The 18742-nt window shown below is 39.3% G+C and overlaps 1 protein-coding gene across 1 annotated transcript in view; it reads right to left on the bottom strand.

Moving 5' to 3' along the window:
* LAMB3 (laminin subunit beta 3) overlaps positions 1-18742 on the bottom strand; it is a 203521-nt gene that overhangs the window by 24305 nt on the left and 160474 nt on the right. The window contains exons 7-16 of the mRNA XM_072137415.1: positions 14919-15033; positions 14027-14100; positions 13621-13803; positions 12877-12940; positions 11943-12136; positions 8560-8680; positions 5164-5352; positions 3282-3437; positions 768-964; positions 19-115 (exon numbers count right to left, since the gene is read on the bottom strand). Of these exons, the coding sequence (XP_071993516.1) occupies positions 19-115; positions 768-964; positions 3282-3437; positions 5164-5352; positions 8560-8680; positions 11943-12136; positions 12877-12940; positions 13621-13803; positions 14027-14100; positions 14919-15033 (1390 nt within the window). The remainder of the gene's footprint in view (positions 1-18; positions 116-767; positions 965-3281; positions 3438-5163; positions 5353-8559; positions 8681-11942; positions 12137-12876; positions 12941-13620; positions 13804-14026; positions 14101-14918; positions 15034-18742) is intronic.

The raw sequence follows: 18742 nt of genomic DNA, 5'->3' as shown, positions 1-18742 counted from the left end.
ATTCTTGACATCACAGACCTCGACATCCAAATTGTAGGGTTCCATATGTTCTGTCCGGGCACTCAGAGCAGAGTTGGCCACCAAATCCCTCTCTGCACAGACACTGTCCTGTGACCTACATAAAGCGAAATAAGACTTCTTATCAGATACGCAAACTTAGATTTATTAATACAGTTTTGATGATCATCTGAATCATTATTTAGTTCAACAAGCCAAATAGGCCATAACAAGGCATAAGGTACAAAATAAGTAAGGCATGATGTTTATTATTAGCATGGTATTGGTATTTTTGAGTATATACTCGAGTATAAGCCGACCTGAGTATAAGCCGAGACCCCTAATTTTAACACAAAAAACTGGAAAAACCTATTGACTCGAGTATAAACCGAGAGTGGGAAATGCATTGGTTATAAAAAATACCATGTACCATATATACTCGAGTATAAGCTGAGTTTTTCAGCACAATTTTTTAATTAGACATTTCTTCAATTACATTTTATTAAAAAAATGCCCATGTTTGAAGATAATTTCTCATAAATGTCACAATTTTGTCCCTTAGAAACGAGATAGTTGTCCCTGGATACAATTGTAAAAAAGCATAAATAAAAGAAAATGATATATTTTCTTATTCTTTTGCTTGAGCTAAGACACAACAGTAGAGAAGTCTGTAGAATAAGTTCACATAACTAGTTTGTTCTTCTGTATGGGTAGATTTTCATGTCACATTTTCCCATATGACATATGACAATTTTAATAAATGCTCTTACCTGATTACATTGGAGACTGTAAGAATTCCTAGCATGACAGCCACACATCTGACATCCCTTCCCACTGGCAATGTTCCAGAAGTGGGAGGCGCACTGATCACAGCGCCGACCTGTAACATTAGGAAGGCACCGACATTGCCCTGTTTCGCTGTCACATGGCTGATCTCTCTCAGTGCCTTGTGGGTTACAGTCACAACCTGTAAAACACACATACATTAATAAAACTAGAATCTACTTGGTCTCTACTAAACATATGTTGGTACAGTATGTTTGTGAATTGTGACTTTATTATTTAAGTTGAATCTTTGGAAAACTCCTAGTCTCCTATGAAACTTTATAAAAGTATATTATTATTGGCTTCCATAGGAAGATCATTGGGATGACTAGACGCATACACCACATGCCCTGTAGATTCTCTGGCCGCATTGGTGCCGCCGCCATTTGGATGTCATGACTGACTGACAGTGACTAACACGTGGCTGTATATGTCACAGCCTGTATGTCAGAGCCAGTGTGGCAAGAGATGCTGCAACAAGGGAGGTATGTGTCATCCCTGGTTTAGTGGTGAAACGCACATTGAAGCATTTTTTTCAGTGCCCCCTCACTGCTCTCATCATATCTAGTAGTAAGAAACCTTTTTAAGTTCACATGGTTAGTTAACTATTATAGTTGCTTGCATTCAGTATAGCGATATACTGTATATGTGTTGATATAAAATCAGTGAAATATAGTGGTCTCTACCATACACTACCAGTCTTGGGACTATATTATACACAAAAACTTAATACAGAACCCTATTGGATTCGCTGCTTACTTTACATATATGTAATATAAACAGGGATATATTGGATCTATGGTCTATTATTGATATAGGTAATGTGAATAGGGTCACATCTATTGGTTGATTATTCCTGTATGTTTCCGCATCTTAGTTATGCATGTTATGGTGTATATATCTGTACATATCTGTTATTGATCATTTCTTTATTGCTGAGTATTGATAAGCCCAGGCCCTATAACACATGTAGCCTATTTTTAACTCTTCTTGTGCCTTATGTTTGACTTTCATTGTAATAATACTCATTCTATAATATGTGATACATTAATAAAGAGATTGATTGTATTTTTCATATACTAGGGTCAAGCTTTGTTTTTGTCTTTCTTTCCTACAATTTTGTTCCAATGTCTGCAATATAATTAGAACACAGGTACAGGGATTCAAATATGTTGCCCTTAGAGATGCATTCTTTGCAGAATCTATTATAGAACTGTACTTGCCACATACAAGACTATGCCCGGCTAAGACTATGTCGGGCGTGCATACCACACGGACCTTTGTTTATTGCACCCACGATTACTTGCCAAATTGTAAAGACCCCTGATGAATTCCTGGCAATAAAGAAACGCTTTGGGTCCTAGGGTCATACATTGCTAAGGGAGCAGTAGTCAGAATAGCTGTAGTCAGCTCAGAGTATACACCACCTAGTGAATAGTGTGAGCCTAACTGAGGGAAGCAATCAGCCATTTAGATCGAAGTGTGTGAATAGTCTGAAGCATCAATCTGTAGCAGACTGAAATCTATAGAAGCAGCAGCTAGAATACCAGTATTTAGCTCAGATAGAGGAGATACCACTCTGCCACCTAGTGAGCAGTGTGAGAATAACTGAGGGTACCAACCAACCACTTAGATTAAAGTGTGTAAAGAGCTGTAGCACTGGCTTGCAGCATTCTGACAGCTATAATACTGCAGCAAAAGACTGAAGAAATTAGCAATTATACTGCTCTAACATTCAGTGAGGATGTGATCAATATTAAACCACAATCTCCACTGTGAATTTTAGTACATGTACTTTGTTTCCGACACACATGAGATTCTACTTACATAGATGTGCTGTTAGCCCATACGAACCCATATGAACCCATGTGAAGTTTAACAGTAAGAAACTGCCTCTACACCCACCAAAGGCAACAAAGTAACTGAAGAAACAATGTGTGTCTGCACTCACAGTTCTGTCTAGCATTTTATCAAAGAGAAATAAAGGCTACGTTTTAACTTTCTGACACAATACCTCCACCTACAGTGAATCTAAGACAAATAGAGGAGTTATTACTAAGAATACATCGCAATTTAATTCAGTGAATGAAAATATGTGATCCTGATGATGGGTTCCCTTTAAACACAAAATTAAATCATGATATACTCCGTTAGATGTCTCTATGTATGGAGAGTGGAGTATGTCACTAGTATGTCATCAAGCCTTCGATGACTTATATATAAAATATTGACAAATATTTTCAAGTGTTGAGGCTGCCCTCTTCTGGTAATATGATATAATTTTAGAAGACTGAAGACTAGGACAGTTAATAGGAATTTTTCAAAAACAAATAACAATTTATATTCATTTTAATCAGAATTTCTCTAAATTAAACAATAAAATAATATTCTTAGATATTATAGATAAAAGGCGCATAGAAGGATTTATAATCAATTTTTGCGTTAAATTGTCCACCTACTTGTACAGCCATGAGGGTTGGCAGCACTTAATTGGTAGTAGCCTGGATTGCACTGATCACATCTCTCTCCTCCAACATTCGCTTTACATATACATCTTCCACTCATAGGGTCACAGCTTCCACTTTCTAAACTGCCCTCTGGATCACAGTCACATGCTAAAAAAAGTTCATATTTAAAACAAACATTGTTAGAGAATGTCCCATTAGAAAGAGATGCATGAACTATGGCATATTGTGAGATATTTAACAACCAGCAGGTGTCACCAAATTAAAACAGGTCGCATTAGACTAGCTGCACATGAACAAATGTTGGCCTGATCCCATAGACTGCACAAACTGCACAGGACGGAGTTCTTGTAAGATTCAGAAATACGATGCAAGGATACCCTGTTTGCTGGTGCTGCAGCACTGTTACAGTAACAACTGGCTGGCAGAGTACTTTCATCATATTACTGTATGATGTACTCCATTCCTGTACCATGTGTGCAGTCCGTAGGATTGGACTAACTTAAGGGTCCATTTCCACAGGAAAATATTGGTATGCACTTACAATCATCGGCCACTTTATTAGGTACACCATGCTAGTAACGGGTTGGACCCCCTTTTGCCTTCAGAACTGCCTCAATTCTTCGTGGCATAGATTCAACAAGGTGCTGGAAGCATTCCTCAGAGATTTTGGTCCATATTGACATGATGGCATCACACAGTTGCCGCAGATTTGTCGGCTGCACATCCATGATGCGAATCTCCTGTTCCACCACATCCCAAAGATGCTCTATTGGATTGAGATCTGGTGACTGTCGAGGCCATTTGAGTACAATGAACTCATTGTCATGTTCAAGAAACCAGTCTGAGATGATTCCAGCTTTATGACATGGCGTATTATCCTGCTGAAAGTAGCCATCAGATGTTGGGTAGATTGTGGTCATAAAGGGATGGACATGGTCAGCAACAATACTCAGGTAGGCTGTGGCGTTGCAACGATACTCAATTGGTACCAAGGGGCCCAAAGAGTGCCAAGAAAATATTCCCCACACCATGACACGACCACCACCAGCCTGAACCGTTGATACAAGGCAGGATGGATCCATGCTTTCATGTTGTTGACGCCAAATTCTGACCCTACCATCCGAATCTCGCAGCAGAAATCAGACCAGGCAACGTTTTTCCAATCTTCTACTGTCCAATTTCGATGAGCTTGTGCAAATTGTAGCCTCAGTTTCCTGTTCTTAGCTGAAAGGAGTGGCACCCGGTGTGGTCTTCTGCTGCTGTAGCCCATCTGCCTCAAAGTTCGACGTACTGTGCATTCAGAGATGCTCTTCTGCCTACCTTGGTTGTAACGGGTGGCGATTTGAGTCACTGTTGCCTTTCTATCAGCTCAAACCAGTCTGCCCATTCTCCTCTGACCTCTGGCATCAATAAGGCATTTCCGCCCACAGAACTGCCGCTCACTGGATGTTTTTTCTTTTTTGGACCATTCTCTGTAAACCCTAGAGTTGGTTGTGCGTGAAAATCCCAGTAGATCAGCAGTTTCTGAAATACTCAGACCAGCCCTTCTGGAACCAACAACCATGCCACGTTCAAAGGCACTCAAATCACCTTTCTTCCCCATACTGATGCTCGGTTTGAACTGCAGGAGATTGTCTTGACCATGTCTACATGCCTAAATGCACTGAGTTGCCGCCATGTGATTGGCTGATTAGAAATTAAGTTAACGAGCAGTTGGACAGGTGTACCTAATAAAGTGGCCGGTGAGTGTATAATGTACTATTATTGTGAAAGCACCATACAACTGCAAACTTCAACTATTGAAATATGGTTGTGGTAACTAATTAGCTGCCCTTGCCAAATTAACCCCCATGGTCAATAAGTAAGGACTCACATATGCAGGCATCCCTGTGGCTGATATCCCGATTTGGGTTCCTATAATAGTCGGGTTTGCACCTTTCGCAGTTCTTTCCAGTAGTGCCATCAGCACAGTCTTCACACACGCCTCCACTCACTCTGCTGCTGGCTTCATACACAGCAGGGTCAAAGTGGCATTTGTCAGAGTGATTGTTGCAGTTACAACCTATTATGGGTCAGGAAAAGCTATTATTAATTCAAGAAAAAAATGTAATGTCACAGTCAATGACTATATACATAAGAAAAGATTATGTAACAGATTGCTGTTTCGTTAAATGAAAGATTCATGGTACATGTATTAAAAAAAGATTTAAAGGGATAATTTGAAGTTAATATTATTGTTCAAAACATTGATTTATTGAACAAGATATAGAAAGCTGTACATCAGGTCACAGCAAATAGTTCCCCACGCTGGGGGTTGTATAGCGTAAACGATATGCAAAAAAGATAAACTGCGCCAACCTGTGCCAAAATTAATAAATAAGTGTCCTTACCCTGCTGTTCTCTTTACATACGTGAAGAACTGTTACTCTGCATGGGCTGCATTCACAAGGAGTTTTTTTCCTACACTCAGAGTAACAATAATAACAATAATAATTCTTTATTCATATAGCGCAAACAGATTATGCAGCGCTGCATACAGCTTGCCAAATCAGTTAGTTTATGCCAAGAAATAGCATGGGGAATACACTGAGAATATCTATAGACATATGCTGGCGGACCATCCTTTTTTTCCTCCATCTGTCCAGTATATGGCACATACTGTGGGAAACGCAGGATGGAAAAACCCAGGAACCTAAATCCTCCGCTGGATCTGCCAGTACCCCGGTGCTGTGTGGCTTCTTTCGGGAGCTGGGTCCTTCCTTCTGTAACACACTGAGCATGCGCAGCTCAGTGTGTCACATAATACAGTGTAATACATCTGTATTACACTGACAATACAAAAAATATTAGTTCAGATCACCTCTTCCAATCAATTCACTCCCACGCACGGAGCAGCAAACAACCCCATGGACCCAGGGCGTACGAATCCAGACGAGAAAAGTATCACCAGCGCTTCAGGAGATGTATAGTAAAAAATCTTCTTTATTCAATCCTGATAAAAACTAACACATGGCTTGGTACATAGGTGAGTGGCCCAGCAGGTTTAAAACCAACGCGTTTCGCTCCTTGCGAGCTTAGTCATGACTAACCATGACTAAGCTCGCAAGGAGCGAAACGCGTTGGTTTTAAACCTGCTGGTCCACTCACCTATGTACCAAGCCATGTGTTAGTTTTTATCTGGATTGAATAAAGAAGATTTTATACTATACATCTCCTGAAGCGCTGGTGATACTTTTCTCATCTGTATTACACTGTATTAGGTGAAGAAGAGCTTGAACAAGCGATTAAAGCTGGGACAGTCAGACCCTGAACATATCCTACTGTATTAGCATTCAGTGGTATATGTCCTAGCCCTCCATTATAAGGAAATGTGGGGAATCCTTCCGATGTATCCTGGAGGGCAAAAAACATGATGTGAACCTAGCCTAAGCAGGACTACCAAGTCCTATATAAATTTATTATACTTCTTACTCAAATTCTGGTCCAAACCATATACTGTAAATATATATATCGCCATCTATCATATTTGATGGGGCAGCATAAATCATCTAATATGTTTGCTTTAAAGCTACTGACAATATGTTGTCACATTGCACTTTATAGAGCTTCACCACAAGATGGTGATAACAGACTGTATTCAATCATTACCACATCTCCATTACTATACATAGAGACTAGGTTACTATTTAAAGGCCACAAAGGACTTGTCACAGATTTGAAATTGTAATACCAGTGCTCTAAAATATTCCAGTTGCTAAGTTAAAGTTTCCAGTGTCCCTGACAGCTATGTGGGCAATTCTTCTATTTGTATGTCTATAAGACAATTAACATTTAGGAGAATCACACAGTATGAAGAGATGACAAAACCTATTTTGTTGTCTCCAAAAATAATTTGGATGGCAACCTGAGAATATAATCAATCTTACAAAAAGAGAAGGTCTTTTAAGATATTGGCCCACATTTATTAAAGTGTTTGTGCCAGTTTTCTTTCTGTCTGTGCACTGAAAAGAACATGCAAACTGCTTGCACATGCATTTATAAAGTGTCTGTGCCAGTTTTGTGTCGCGGCTGCACTGTGTCCGACAAGACAGAAAAATGTGCACTTAAAGGGGCGTGTTAGTGCTTTGTCTGCGACACATTTATTACTGACCTACTCCACAATTCTTAAGCATGAACAAAGTGCACTAAAAAACATTGTGCACACAGGGTCGGCTCCAGGTTTCAGTAGGGCCCTGGGCAACAGAGCCTGAGTAAGACCCTTTGCAGTGAACTCACATGGTGGCAATAAAAATTCAGAAACTAAAACAGTGTCTTGTTCCTTTAAATATTCCCTAGTTTATTATACCAAACAGCCCCCTCATGGTTATTTTATATAAAGCCCCCCTCACTTCCTATGGATTCATTCGATACAGCACACCTCACCCCCATGGATTCCTTACATACAGCCTCATGTGGCCCCCCCCAGCAGTCTGGGCCCTGGCACTTGCCCAGTTCAGGCACCGGCCCTGGGTGCACAATTCCAGAGCAGTTCAGGGTGCAACAAATTAATGAAGACTGTGCGCCAGTTTTGATTAATCTGGCACACTCTGCACACTCCACAGGCAATCTGCACATATTGCAGTTTGCACTAGTTTTGATAAATGTGGGCCAATGTCTCTAAATTATAATATTTGCAGGAATGTCATTCTCTAGTGCAGTGATTTTCAACCAGTGTGCCGTGGCACACTAGTGTGCTGCGACACATGGTCGGGTGTGCCACGGGGAAGTTCCCCAAACTATGGTGCCCCCTGTGTTTTGTTTCCCGGCAATGCGCAGCGATGTAAAATGAGAAATACTATAGTCATGAGGCTGGAGTACTACAAGTACCAGCTGATATGCTGAGTATATGAGCTGGCACTTGTACTCTGGCCTCATGGCCATAGTACTTCTCATTGTACCCCTTTATTTTGCAGTATATTAGCCACATAATAATCAGCAGCATATACTAAAAACAGGGAGAAACTGAGAACTGTTGGGGAAGAGGTTTCACACTCATTCACTGAGTGAGTAAAATAAATTTAGAATATATATTATTAACTATATGTATAATATGACTGTTTTAGTGTCATTTTGTGCTATTTTGGTTGGTGGTGTGCCCCAGGATTTTCTAAGTATAAAAAGTGTGCCGCAGCTCAAAAAAGGTTGAAAATCACTGCTCTAGTGTATGTAATGTGTGATTTTTGTGTACAGACTTCTTCCTCAGTGCTCTCCCGTGTGTCCTGGCACTTACGTTTGCACACATTTGGGTTGTTTTCATCAGCTGGCCTCCAGGGTAGGTCATTGTAGAGGTCATCACAACGCTCACAGTTTTCTCCGGCTGTATTATGTTGACAAGCACATGTACCATGGATCTAGAGTAATGACATACATGCTTTAAAAATGCTAACTTCTATATTAGTATTAGTTTAGTTAGTATTGGTCTCTGCTATTCATAGTCAGAAGTATTATAAAATTATACATAGACATACATGGGGGATTTATCAGAGAAAACTGCTACATAAGACCAGGAAACATTATGCCCAGTGGTGTAGTGGGCCAGTGTGGAGTGCGATTCTTCCCCACGCACTAGGCTAAAGCATCTTATAGGCACAGGTTATAGAGAAATTCTACGTCAGGCAAGACCTGATGTAGTTTCATCTGAGGGTACTATTAGGGAAGTTCGTACCAATGCAATGAGGGATATATTGTATAAAGTCCTAATGTTAGACAGGGGCACATGAACGGCATCACATAACAAGAGCAGTGAAGCCGCGATCGTGCATAAGCAGCGCAGCACTCACATACAGAGTGTGAGAGCGCTACTGTCAGAGAACAATCCAAACACTGCATTTGCTAGCCACACTGACTGCTTCCGCTAACCCTGCACCAATCTGCAGCAATATAACAGTAGCGATACCAGCAATGTGAACATCGCTCCCTGAACAATGGGATCGATGCCACATTAAACGCTGCACTAAACGCTACACTCGGCTGAAGTAGTGTGCACACGACAACACTCTGTGCACACATTAACTACAACAAACGGTGTTGCTAAAAAGTTTTACAGCCCGGACAGACACATTATCCAAATGAACGGGCATATAACCAGAAAGATGTAACACTGCTTGGTTGTAAAAGAGTTGCAAAGTACAAATAAACCAATTAAAGATACAAACTGACCAACAGACAGTTACAGAGACGTAAGACTATATCTACTCTAACATAGGAGACAATACTATAAATAATATCTACAAAAAATATTAACGATACCCTCTGATAAACCCCTCAATTAAAGGGAACTCATGCAGAACAAAATTAGAGGGGTCAATTTCTGCATGAAAGGGAAAAACATCCCCTGAACTTTTCCTATTTGATTAGAATTCTTGTTCATAATCACTGTTTACTTTAAATATAATTAATAAAAGCTATATTTTACTGCCACCTTTTCCCTACACTTTACCCTTCCCTTACATTTATAAAGGACCTGATGTAGAATTGTCAAGCAACATGGCCACCCGTGAGATTTCAGGAGGCAAGAGGAGCCAGCATATGATAAATCCTCCCCACAGTATTTCTATTATATGTGCAACCATCAGCCATAACATTTAAAACACTCTTCATACTATTATATAGTTCACACTTATACCAGCTGTGATCTGTTGAGACAATGGCCCACATTTATCAAAAACAGTGCAGTTTGCCTGTGAAGTGTCCATTGTGCGCCTTATTCGTTAATTGTGGCGCACACCCTTCAATAATCTGGTGCCCCATGCACTGCTCTGGAAGTGTGCACCGGTTTTTTGTTCAATTGTGGTGCATGTCGGATAGAATTGTGATGCAATTGTGGACCGACTAAGACTACGCCCCTTTTGATGCACATTTTTGTCTTGTCAAACACAATGCAGCTGAGACACAAAACTGGCGCAGACACTTTATTAATACATGTTTGCAAACATTTTGCACATTCTTTATAGTGCAAAGTCAGACAGAAAACTGGTGCAAACCTTTTAATAAATGTGGGCCAACGATTCACTGCAAAAGATCTTCATAAAACATTAGGCAATTTGTTTGATTTGCTGAAATGAGACAACAACCCCTCCTCAGCTGTTTGGACCACCTACAACAGTGAAGGCGAACTCCCTTATTTATTGCGAGGTGCCAACCAAAAATTAAAGCAGTAACTTATTGCTCCCTGTTCAACAATTTTCAATCATATTGGCCTCCTGAGGACACCAACACAGTATGATGAAAAATTTTCATCCTTTTAGCTTCTTTCCAGTCTTCCTCTGTACAGAGAAAATCGTGGGGCCAGCAGAAGGTCCTAGAGAGATAATTCAGTCCTGTCTACTCAGTAACAAAGTAAGTATCAAAATATGACTGGAAACAGCATCTTTTAAGTTGCTTGGAACTGCAGGAAGATTCTTTGAGTTCTGTCTGGTGTGCCAGGGCGATGGCCCGCAGAAAGGGCTCCGTCCACAGAAAGGGCTCCGCGTGCCGCCTCTGGCACCCGTGCCATAGGTTCGCCACCACTGACCTACAATATACTGCAATACTACACATAGGAGCCTTATGAATACTCCCATGCAGTTGCCAACTGCGGACGACACGTGTGATGCAAACAAAGGTCCATGGGACCCTTACTGGGTTTTACGCTACCTGCACACAATGAGGAAATGAGGACATGTGCCAGCCATATTTTCTACAGCTAACACACAATCTCATTTGCCTCTATATTCTCATGCACACGGCTGTGAATTTCACAGGTCGTGCATGAGCTGGCTGCACAAGATGCAAAAGACAGATCATGCCCTATTCCTTGTTTTTGCATCACTGGCATTCATTGTTCATGTTCATCGGCGTGTCTGAATGAATGCAATACATAAAAGAGAAACTTAAGTTATCCGCAAATACAGGCACGAGAGAATGGACCACAAATACGTTTGTGTAAAAGGGTCCTTAATGGTGGCTGTCTGCTGTGTTATAGCTCTCCATACAGTGCTTGATGACACTGCCATACTTCTACTGCACATGTTCTGAATGGGTTGCTTTTAGGTGGAATAGATTAATCCCAATCAAGTGATGGATTCATAGGTGCACAAACTGCTATTAGACATAGTTCTTATACACATACTGTAATGAGCCATATAACTGCATGATCATCACAAGACCAAATTAGATTTTCATCCTCTACGATAAACAAGAAGGGCATAACACAGGAAGGTTATGTTGGGGCACAGAGCAGTAGAGTTATTGCATCATGTCATTCCACATAAAACTCATAAGGCTTTACAAAAAACTAACTAAACTACCAGAAAATACACATATTTACACAATTTAGTGCTTCAGGCTAGCATACCACCATATGACAATACAACTAGACAACTGCTTGAATCAATCTGTAAAGTGATGAATTATTGATACACCAAGCCCATTAGAAAATCATACAATGAAAAGGCTTTAAAAAACAAAGTGATAATGGCATACAAAAAGATGTGATGTATTTTTCTATGACTGTCCGTTCTGTAATCCAGAATATATTATATCACAGCATTGACCCAATTATGGGAAATAAAGGGAATATTGTTGTCTTCAAATTATTATATTCTACTGTCACAAGATAAAATTTATATTTACCTGGATGTCACCAAATGGATCTCTTTCTAGTTCATTGTCTGACACGCAGCGATCTGCGTGACCATGACAAAAGCAACTGCCGTGCACACGCATCTCATTGATGGCATAGAAAGCGCTGGGTTCTCGGTATCTCCGTGGTGGCAGATGTGTTAGTTGAGTGAAATTGATTCTCAAGTTGGTGAACTGTCCAAGATCTGTGAAAATAGAAAGGATTATAAAATCTATTTTATAAATTTGACAGTAATTGCAGTAATTGGAGTTATCTGGTTGTTATGGAGGCTTTTAGATCTTGATCCATATGCAAGGCTTTGTGCTTGCAGTGGCACCAAATTGTGTGACATCTAGAAATACTATACAGGCAGTCCCCGGGTTACATACAAGATAGGGACTGTAGGTTTGTTCTTAAGTTGAATTTGTATGTAAGTCGAAACTGTATATTTTATCATTGTAGTTCCCAACAATTTTTTTTTTTTGCCCCAGTGACAATTGGAGTTTCAAATTTTTTTGCTGTAATAGGACCAAGAATTATCAATAAAGCTTCATTGCAGACAATTTTAAGCTGATTATTGCAATCTGGGACTATTTTTAAGCATCCAGAGAGCTTCACCAGAGGTCACAGTGGGCAGAGGGGTCCGTCTGTAACTATGGGTTGTCTGTAAGTCGAGTGTCCTTAAGTAGGGGACCGCCTGTATTAAGATTTTTTACATTTATATATTTATTTGGCACATAGTACTGTTCACTTATTGGGCATGAGTAATCGAAAGCATCACAGACACAGTGGAGCGGTAACAATTGTAACCTCCAGTTGCTACATCACTGAACTTTATTCTAAATTGAAATCTATAATCTAAATTGATCCTACAACTGCAGTAATTTCACAGCCATGAATATGACACTTTACAACACGGCTGTAGAATAACATAGCAATTCTTACCGTGGATTTGTTGACTTTTTGAGATGGGAGATGAGAAAGCCATTGCCATAGGGCTGAATTGTATCTGTAAAATTCAGAAACATAATAATCATAATAAATGATGTCATATTACATTACACTTGATGACAGCATGAGACAGTGGGTCTTTATGTGAAAAAACTGTTGATTTTCTCACAAACCCTATACTCAAAAAACATGTAAGAAATTGACACAGTTCTATTTTTCATGGGCAGTGTCCAATACTGCACCCTAGAGGGTGGGAATGGCCCATGATCTAATATCGCTGTATACTCACTGTAATCTATGGAAAACAGTGATGCTGTTTCTGGAAAAAAACTCAGTTGTATATAGCATACAATTTTGTTTTATGTATCCATGTTTTATGTATGCAAGCACTAGAGGTGAATTAATTAACAACATAAGTGTGCCTTAGGCCTTTGCATATATACGGGCAACTTGAATGTAATCTATGGTACATATACACATAACTATATACTTTAATTTCCAGATTGGGGTATCTAGGCTATCAGTAACATACCTCCCTGGTGTATATATACAAATTTCTTCAAACTATGGCAATTGATCATTCACTATATTTACAAATATAGATAATATAAGCCAATGTGTATGCTGTTCTCTCGTTACAAATTATTCTTTTTTTACTATGCACTTGTTGAATTCAATGTCGAATAGCAATGCCACAATATATTCACCATAAGAAAACAGATGTTTCTTTTAGTTTACCTTGCCCCCTTGTGTTGGATTCCCTTGGATTTCTTGGCACCGCACATCCTCAAAGTTTTGGGGTCGACCTTGTCGTATGTGTGGAAATGAGGCTGCACAGTTAAAGGCTAAATACTGATACACCTGCCAAGTCTTCCCGGAGTCAGAAGACCTCTCGATAAGCATAGCAGCTGGCCGAGGACTCTGTAGAGATCAGAGTGGGGGAGGCAGTTAAAGAGAAAAGCCATCAACGTCTGATTGAGAAAATTAACAGAGGAAATGTAATTTTTTAAAAGAAACTTATGGCACTTCTGCTATCATTTACATCCTTGGATAAGGACTACGTTGCAATAATTCTACAAATGCACTATTGAGGAGACAATTGTGCCTGTTATCACATGTCTGCCATGTCTAATATAGGACTCACCCTGAAATCCAGAGTGACATCATTGAGCTGAAACTTCCTGTTCAGGTCAAATTGTAAAGAAACAGCATCAACCCCTGTATAAGGAAAAAAAAGTACATAACACTACTATGAATGACAAACTAACTCTGGGGATTACTTACGGTACTTATATAAAACTAAATGCATTTATATGCTGGTTTAAAGTGCAAGTTTGTAATATAGTTTATTAAAGAAATAAGTCCCTGTGTACTTCTTTTTCTTCTGCTTCTCTTCCATCAAAAGTCAAGCATGATAAACCAGGGGCACTTACTCCAGGTGCTGTGACTTTTTTTATATTTGTTATCCATGGCCCCCTTCATTCTAAAAACTTAGCACTACAGGGCTCCTGGAGTGTTATCAGGGCCACTCTGTGCTGGAGATTTATGGGTTGTCACACTGTGCAGGAGCACTTCCCTCCTCCTACTGTGTGCTGAAGGGAAGACAGTGTAACAGCCTGTGAAGCTGCAGCATGGAGTGGCTCTTTCAACACCCCAGGAGCCGTTCAGGCTCATTATTATCATTTTAAAAGTTGATTTTAGAAGAAAGGTTGCTATGGACAAAAATATAAGATAACTAACACAGTCAATTATGACATATTCCGATATTATCTAATAGGTTCCGGTCACATCTCTGGGATGCTAACATATAACAAAAGCTATTGTAGGTTCTTTCAAGACAGTATCTTCTTAGTTGCCTTCTTTCTAATAACAATTGAGCTTGGCCATAAAGCTGCAAACAAATCACTGGACTCTAGTCTTCTGTACAGTTTAAGGTTGCATACATTGAAATCACATGTATCACACTGATGGCATACATGGCATAAAGAACATCTTTTCTGAATAAACCAGTTACCAGTTTTCTTTAAAGAACATACCATTCTCAGATTGCCACCAGCGAAGATGACCAATAGGAGAGACCACATTAATTATCCGATGACTCACTGCTGTATAGGGCTCTCGGGAATCACAGCGACAACATTGCAATTGGGTCTGAAAGAAGTAGCATACAGTTAATTAAATACTTTTCACAATACAGCCATTGATATTCCCTATTTTTTAGGTGCCATAGATATTTGGCAGAAGTACCCCAAGACTAAGCCTTTTACTACTAACAGTCTCTAATTCTCCTATTCACTCCTGCCTCTTGCAGGCTAAGATTCCCCTGGAAACTTAGAAGTACTGACCAGAATTAGAAAAAAATGTCGGCTTTCTTCTAGAAAGCATAGACCTCATCTGCAATTTAGCTCTACTGAATGTCACTGAGCTGCAATACCGCAGACAATCGGTAAGACTCTTTTTTTCTGGAAGGAAGCTAGAACATTTTATGAAAAATTCCTTTAATTCCAAGCATTATTCTGCAGCTATGATTAACAAGCCACCACATTTTGATGGGTTTGCAATGAACAGGACTATCCATGTACAATGAAAGCGAAGAATGTAATTTTTATCTGGTGATAGGTTCCAATAGCCTATGCAATGTTGATTTTAAAAATGAGATGAATGAAAATGAAGTTATTTCAGCCCAGAACTTGAGGAAAAAGGTTAAAACCAAAAAACTTTAATCCATAATATTAAAAATTCATGTGCACATGAAAAAAAAAGACAGAGCATGTCTATTGACCCGTTTCGTACTTTTAGTTCTTAATCATAACAGCGTGCGCTGCATAGCGAATCGTATAGACGCTTTAAGCAAAAAGCACCATGGGAATAGAGTGGAAGGGAACCTTAAGAGGTTAAGACACATTGTAAGCCTATTTATGGATAGCAGTAATTATCCTATTGTTTCAAGTCTAACAATATAACAAAAGATATTGATAAAAATACAAGATATCTGATCTAAGATTAAGGCCATGTGGGGCATTGGTATTAAAAATTAAGATCCATTCTGTTTTTTAATTTGCATTTGCAGCTGACATATAGAAGTCGTCATGGGTTACAACTAACCAGGTAAACCAATTGATGGCTATCGCATTTTTGATGTTATAAGTCTTGCCTGTATTAGAGCAAGTGAAGTTAGTGGACTTTTAATGCAGGCAAGACGTATAACATCAAAAAATGGCCCAATTGCTGTAGCTATCATTTGGTTTACCTTGTTAGTTGTAACCTATGCCGACTTCAATAAGTCAGCTGCACAATACGCAAATTAAAGAACAAAAATGAAAGAACAGAATGTACAGGCATATAAGAGGAGTATCCTCGAATGTAACACTTATAACTCTGTATCACAATTTAAAAATGTACATGGAGCTTGCTCAAATGTCTGTTCATGTTATTGAATGCGTGTCTTTGGAGGGCATTGGAGAAGAGCGGTATTGACACGAGAAGCATACTGGATCTTAATTCAGTGTCCCACATGGTCTTAATCTTAAATCAGATATCTTGTATTTTTATTTTTGTATTTTCTTTTGCTAATGTTGTTGGACTTGAAACATTAGGATAATTACCACCATCTATAAACACTATCCTTCTCATTATACTATTCCCTCCCCTTCCGCTCTATTGCCATGGTGCTTTTTACGTAAAGCGTCTATATGATTCACTATGCAGCACATGTTGTTATGATTAAGAACTAAAAGGTCGAAACGTGTCAACAGATGTGCTCTTTCTTTTTCTCTTTCATGTGCACCTGAATTTTTAATATTATGGATTAAAGTTTTTTGGTTTTAACCTTTTTCCTCAAGTCCTGTGCTGGAATTACATTATTTTCATCCATCTGATTACTTGGAACTCCTTTCTGTGTAGCAAGGGCCCTTTCATCATTGAAACCTACAACCACTTGGTGAGCTGGAAACAATTGTCTTTTAAATATATTTCAATATTGATTTTAAAAATGCCTTTGTCAGCATTCTGAATCATTTCTGTTTCATTTCTGTTTAAAACTTTATTTCACATTACCTGGGTCCCTGCCAGCAGCGTGTGGTACAGCAAGTGATTCCCGTAGGGGTGGGGGGCAGCTGCAGCCGCCTGTGTCTCAGTCTCCTCATGCATACTTCCTCTCCTTCACACATCCCCCTCCCTCTCCTCCCTGCTCAATGCATATAACATGGGGGGTGGGGGTGGTGGAGGGAGCTGAATGATAGAGAGTAGAGGAAGAATGCATGTGGAGACTGAGACATTTGCACAAAGATTTGTGCAGCTGTCCCCTACACCGATCCGGACGGCATTTTTTTAAAAATCAGCATAGCATGGTCTATGGAACATGTCACCAGTTCATTTTCATGTAAATATTCTTACTATTGGGAGATACATTTACATGTAATACATTTACATATGCTGCTGTAATTTATAGAATGTTATTGCTTCTTCACTATATCATGTGATTTTGATAGCAAGTATAATGTGCAATGTTAGTCTTCTTAAAAGAATACAGTTGTAGAATAACCCTTCCTGTTTACATGTTAACTATGCCAACTATGTCACAGATTTAGTGTCACACAATCTAGCAAACCATTCACCATTTATTTACCCAGCAGACATCCATACTCATTCATTCATGATGATCATGTGCCCTGTACATCACTAAGTAAGAGCTGGGTTCAGGGCAAAGGCACAGTCAACTTTACACAGGGCTACGCCGCTAGCATCACTTCCAAACAAACTAGTCAGAAACATATCCAAAATAAACTATGTATGTGTAGGTAGTGTATATATGCATACCAATATGGAAACAACCTAAAGCAAAACATCTGTAAGAAAACAATGTTCACCTATTGATAGAAGAAATGTTTGACGTTAGATTTATGTTTCCCTAACATACCACTTTGGGTGGATGAATTAATAAATAGATCATTAGTTTTCAGGATGGAACAAGGAAATCATTGCCTCTTTTTGCTACCTTGTAGGGCAGCCCTCTTAACATCAAGCATGGCTTTCAAGAGGCCTATGATGTGAGGACATGATGTGAGATTATATTATACACATATAACCGATAATCAGGAAATGGATGAACTTACTGACCTCTTAATTATTATGGGGTATTTGTGGATTTACATAAGGTCATACATGTTATACTGGTGACACATGAAGACAGCATTACAGCCTTTTTACAGTCTATTTACAATGTATAGCATCGTTGCCTAGTGTTACAGCTTAATCCTTTTCACTTTAAAAGGACTCATCTGCTCACAGTCCATGTGAGGAACGGCTATCATATCACAGGTCTGTGAAGAAAAATTGGCGCTTATCAAATGCTCAACTGCTTCAACCAGGAGCGCCTGGTGCCAGACGACTGCCGATCTGATATAACACAGACAAATACTACAACATATTTACAATGTTGCTCCTCAATTCATAAACTCTATATAAATAATTATATAAATTATTATATATTATTAAATATAAATCTATTGCCAAAATGAAAGAAGTCCACGGATAAATCTAAATATAAGGTGCTAGGAGGTATACTTTGAATATCACAACTTTCCAGAAATATCATATAAATAGCCTTGTTAGAGTCCTTGTGGTAACCGGGGGAAAGTTATCTGAGGTAATCAAGTGAAATTTATCAAGGACCACAAACAGACCTTTGTAGTGGCTTTTGTCTGCATCCACGCTATGAACTGGGTGAAAGGTTACTAGGTGAAACGTCAGTCTGTATAAGGATTGCTGCAAGCTGTAGGTAGAGATTTCCCACAGACACATAATAAGACAGGGTTTCTGTGGAGGATCACGTTTCTACAATACAGAGTTGTGACATTGA

The sequence above is a fragment of the Engystomops pustulosus genome, chromosome 2 (assembly GCF_040894005.1).
Source record: "Engystomops pustulosus chromosome 2, aEngPut4.maternal, whole genome shotgun sequence".
Taxonomy (NCBI): Eukaryota; Metazoa; Chordata; class Amphibia; order Anura; family Leptodactylidae; genus Engystomops; species Engystomops pustulosus.
This window is presented reverse-complemented; position numbering and strand designations above follow the sequence as displayed.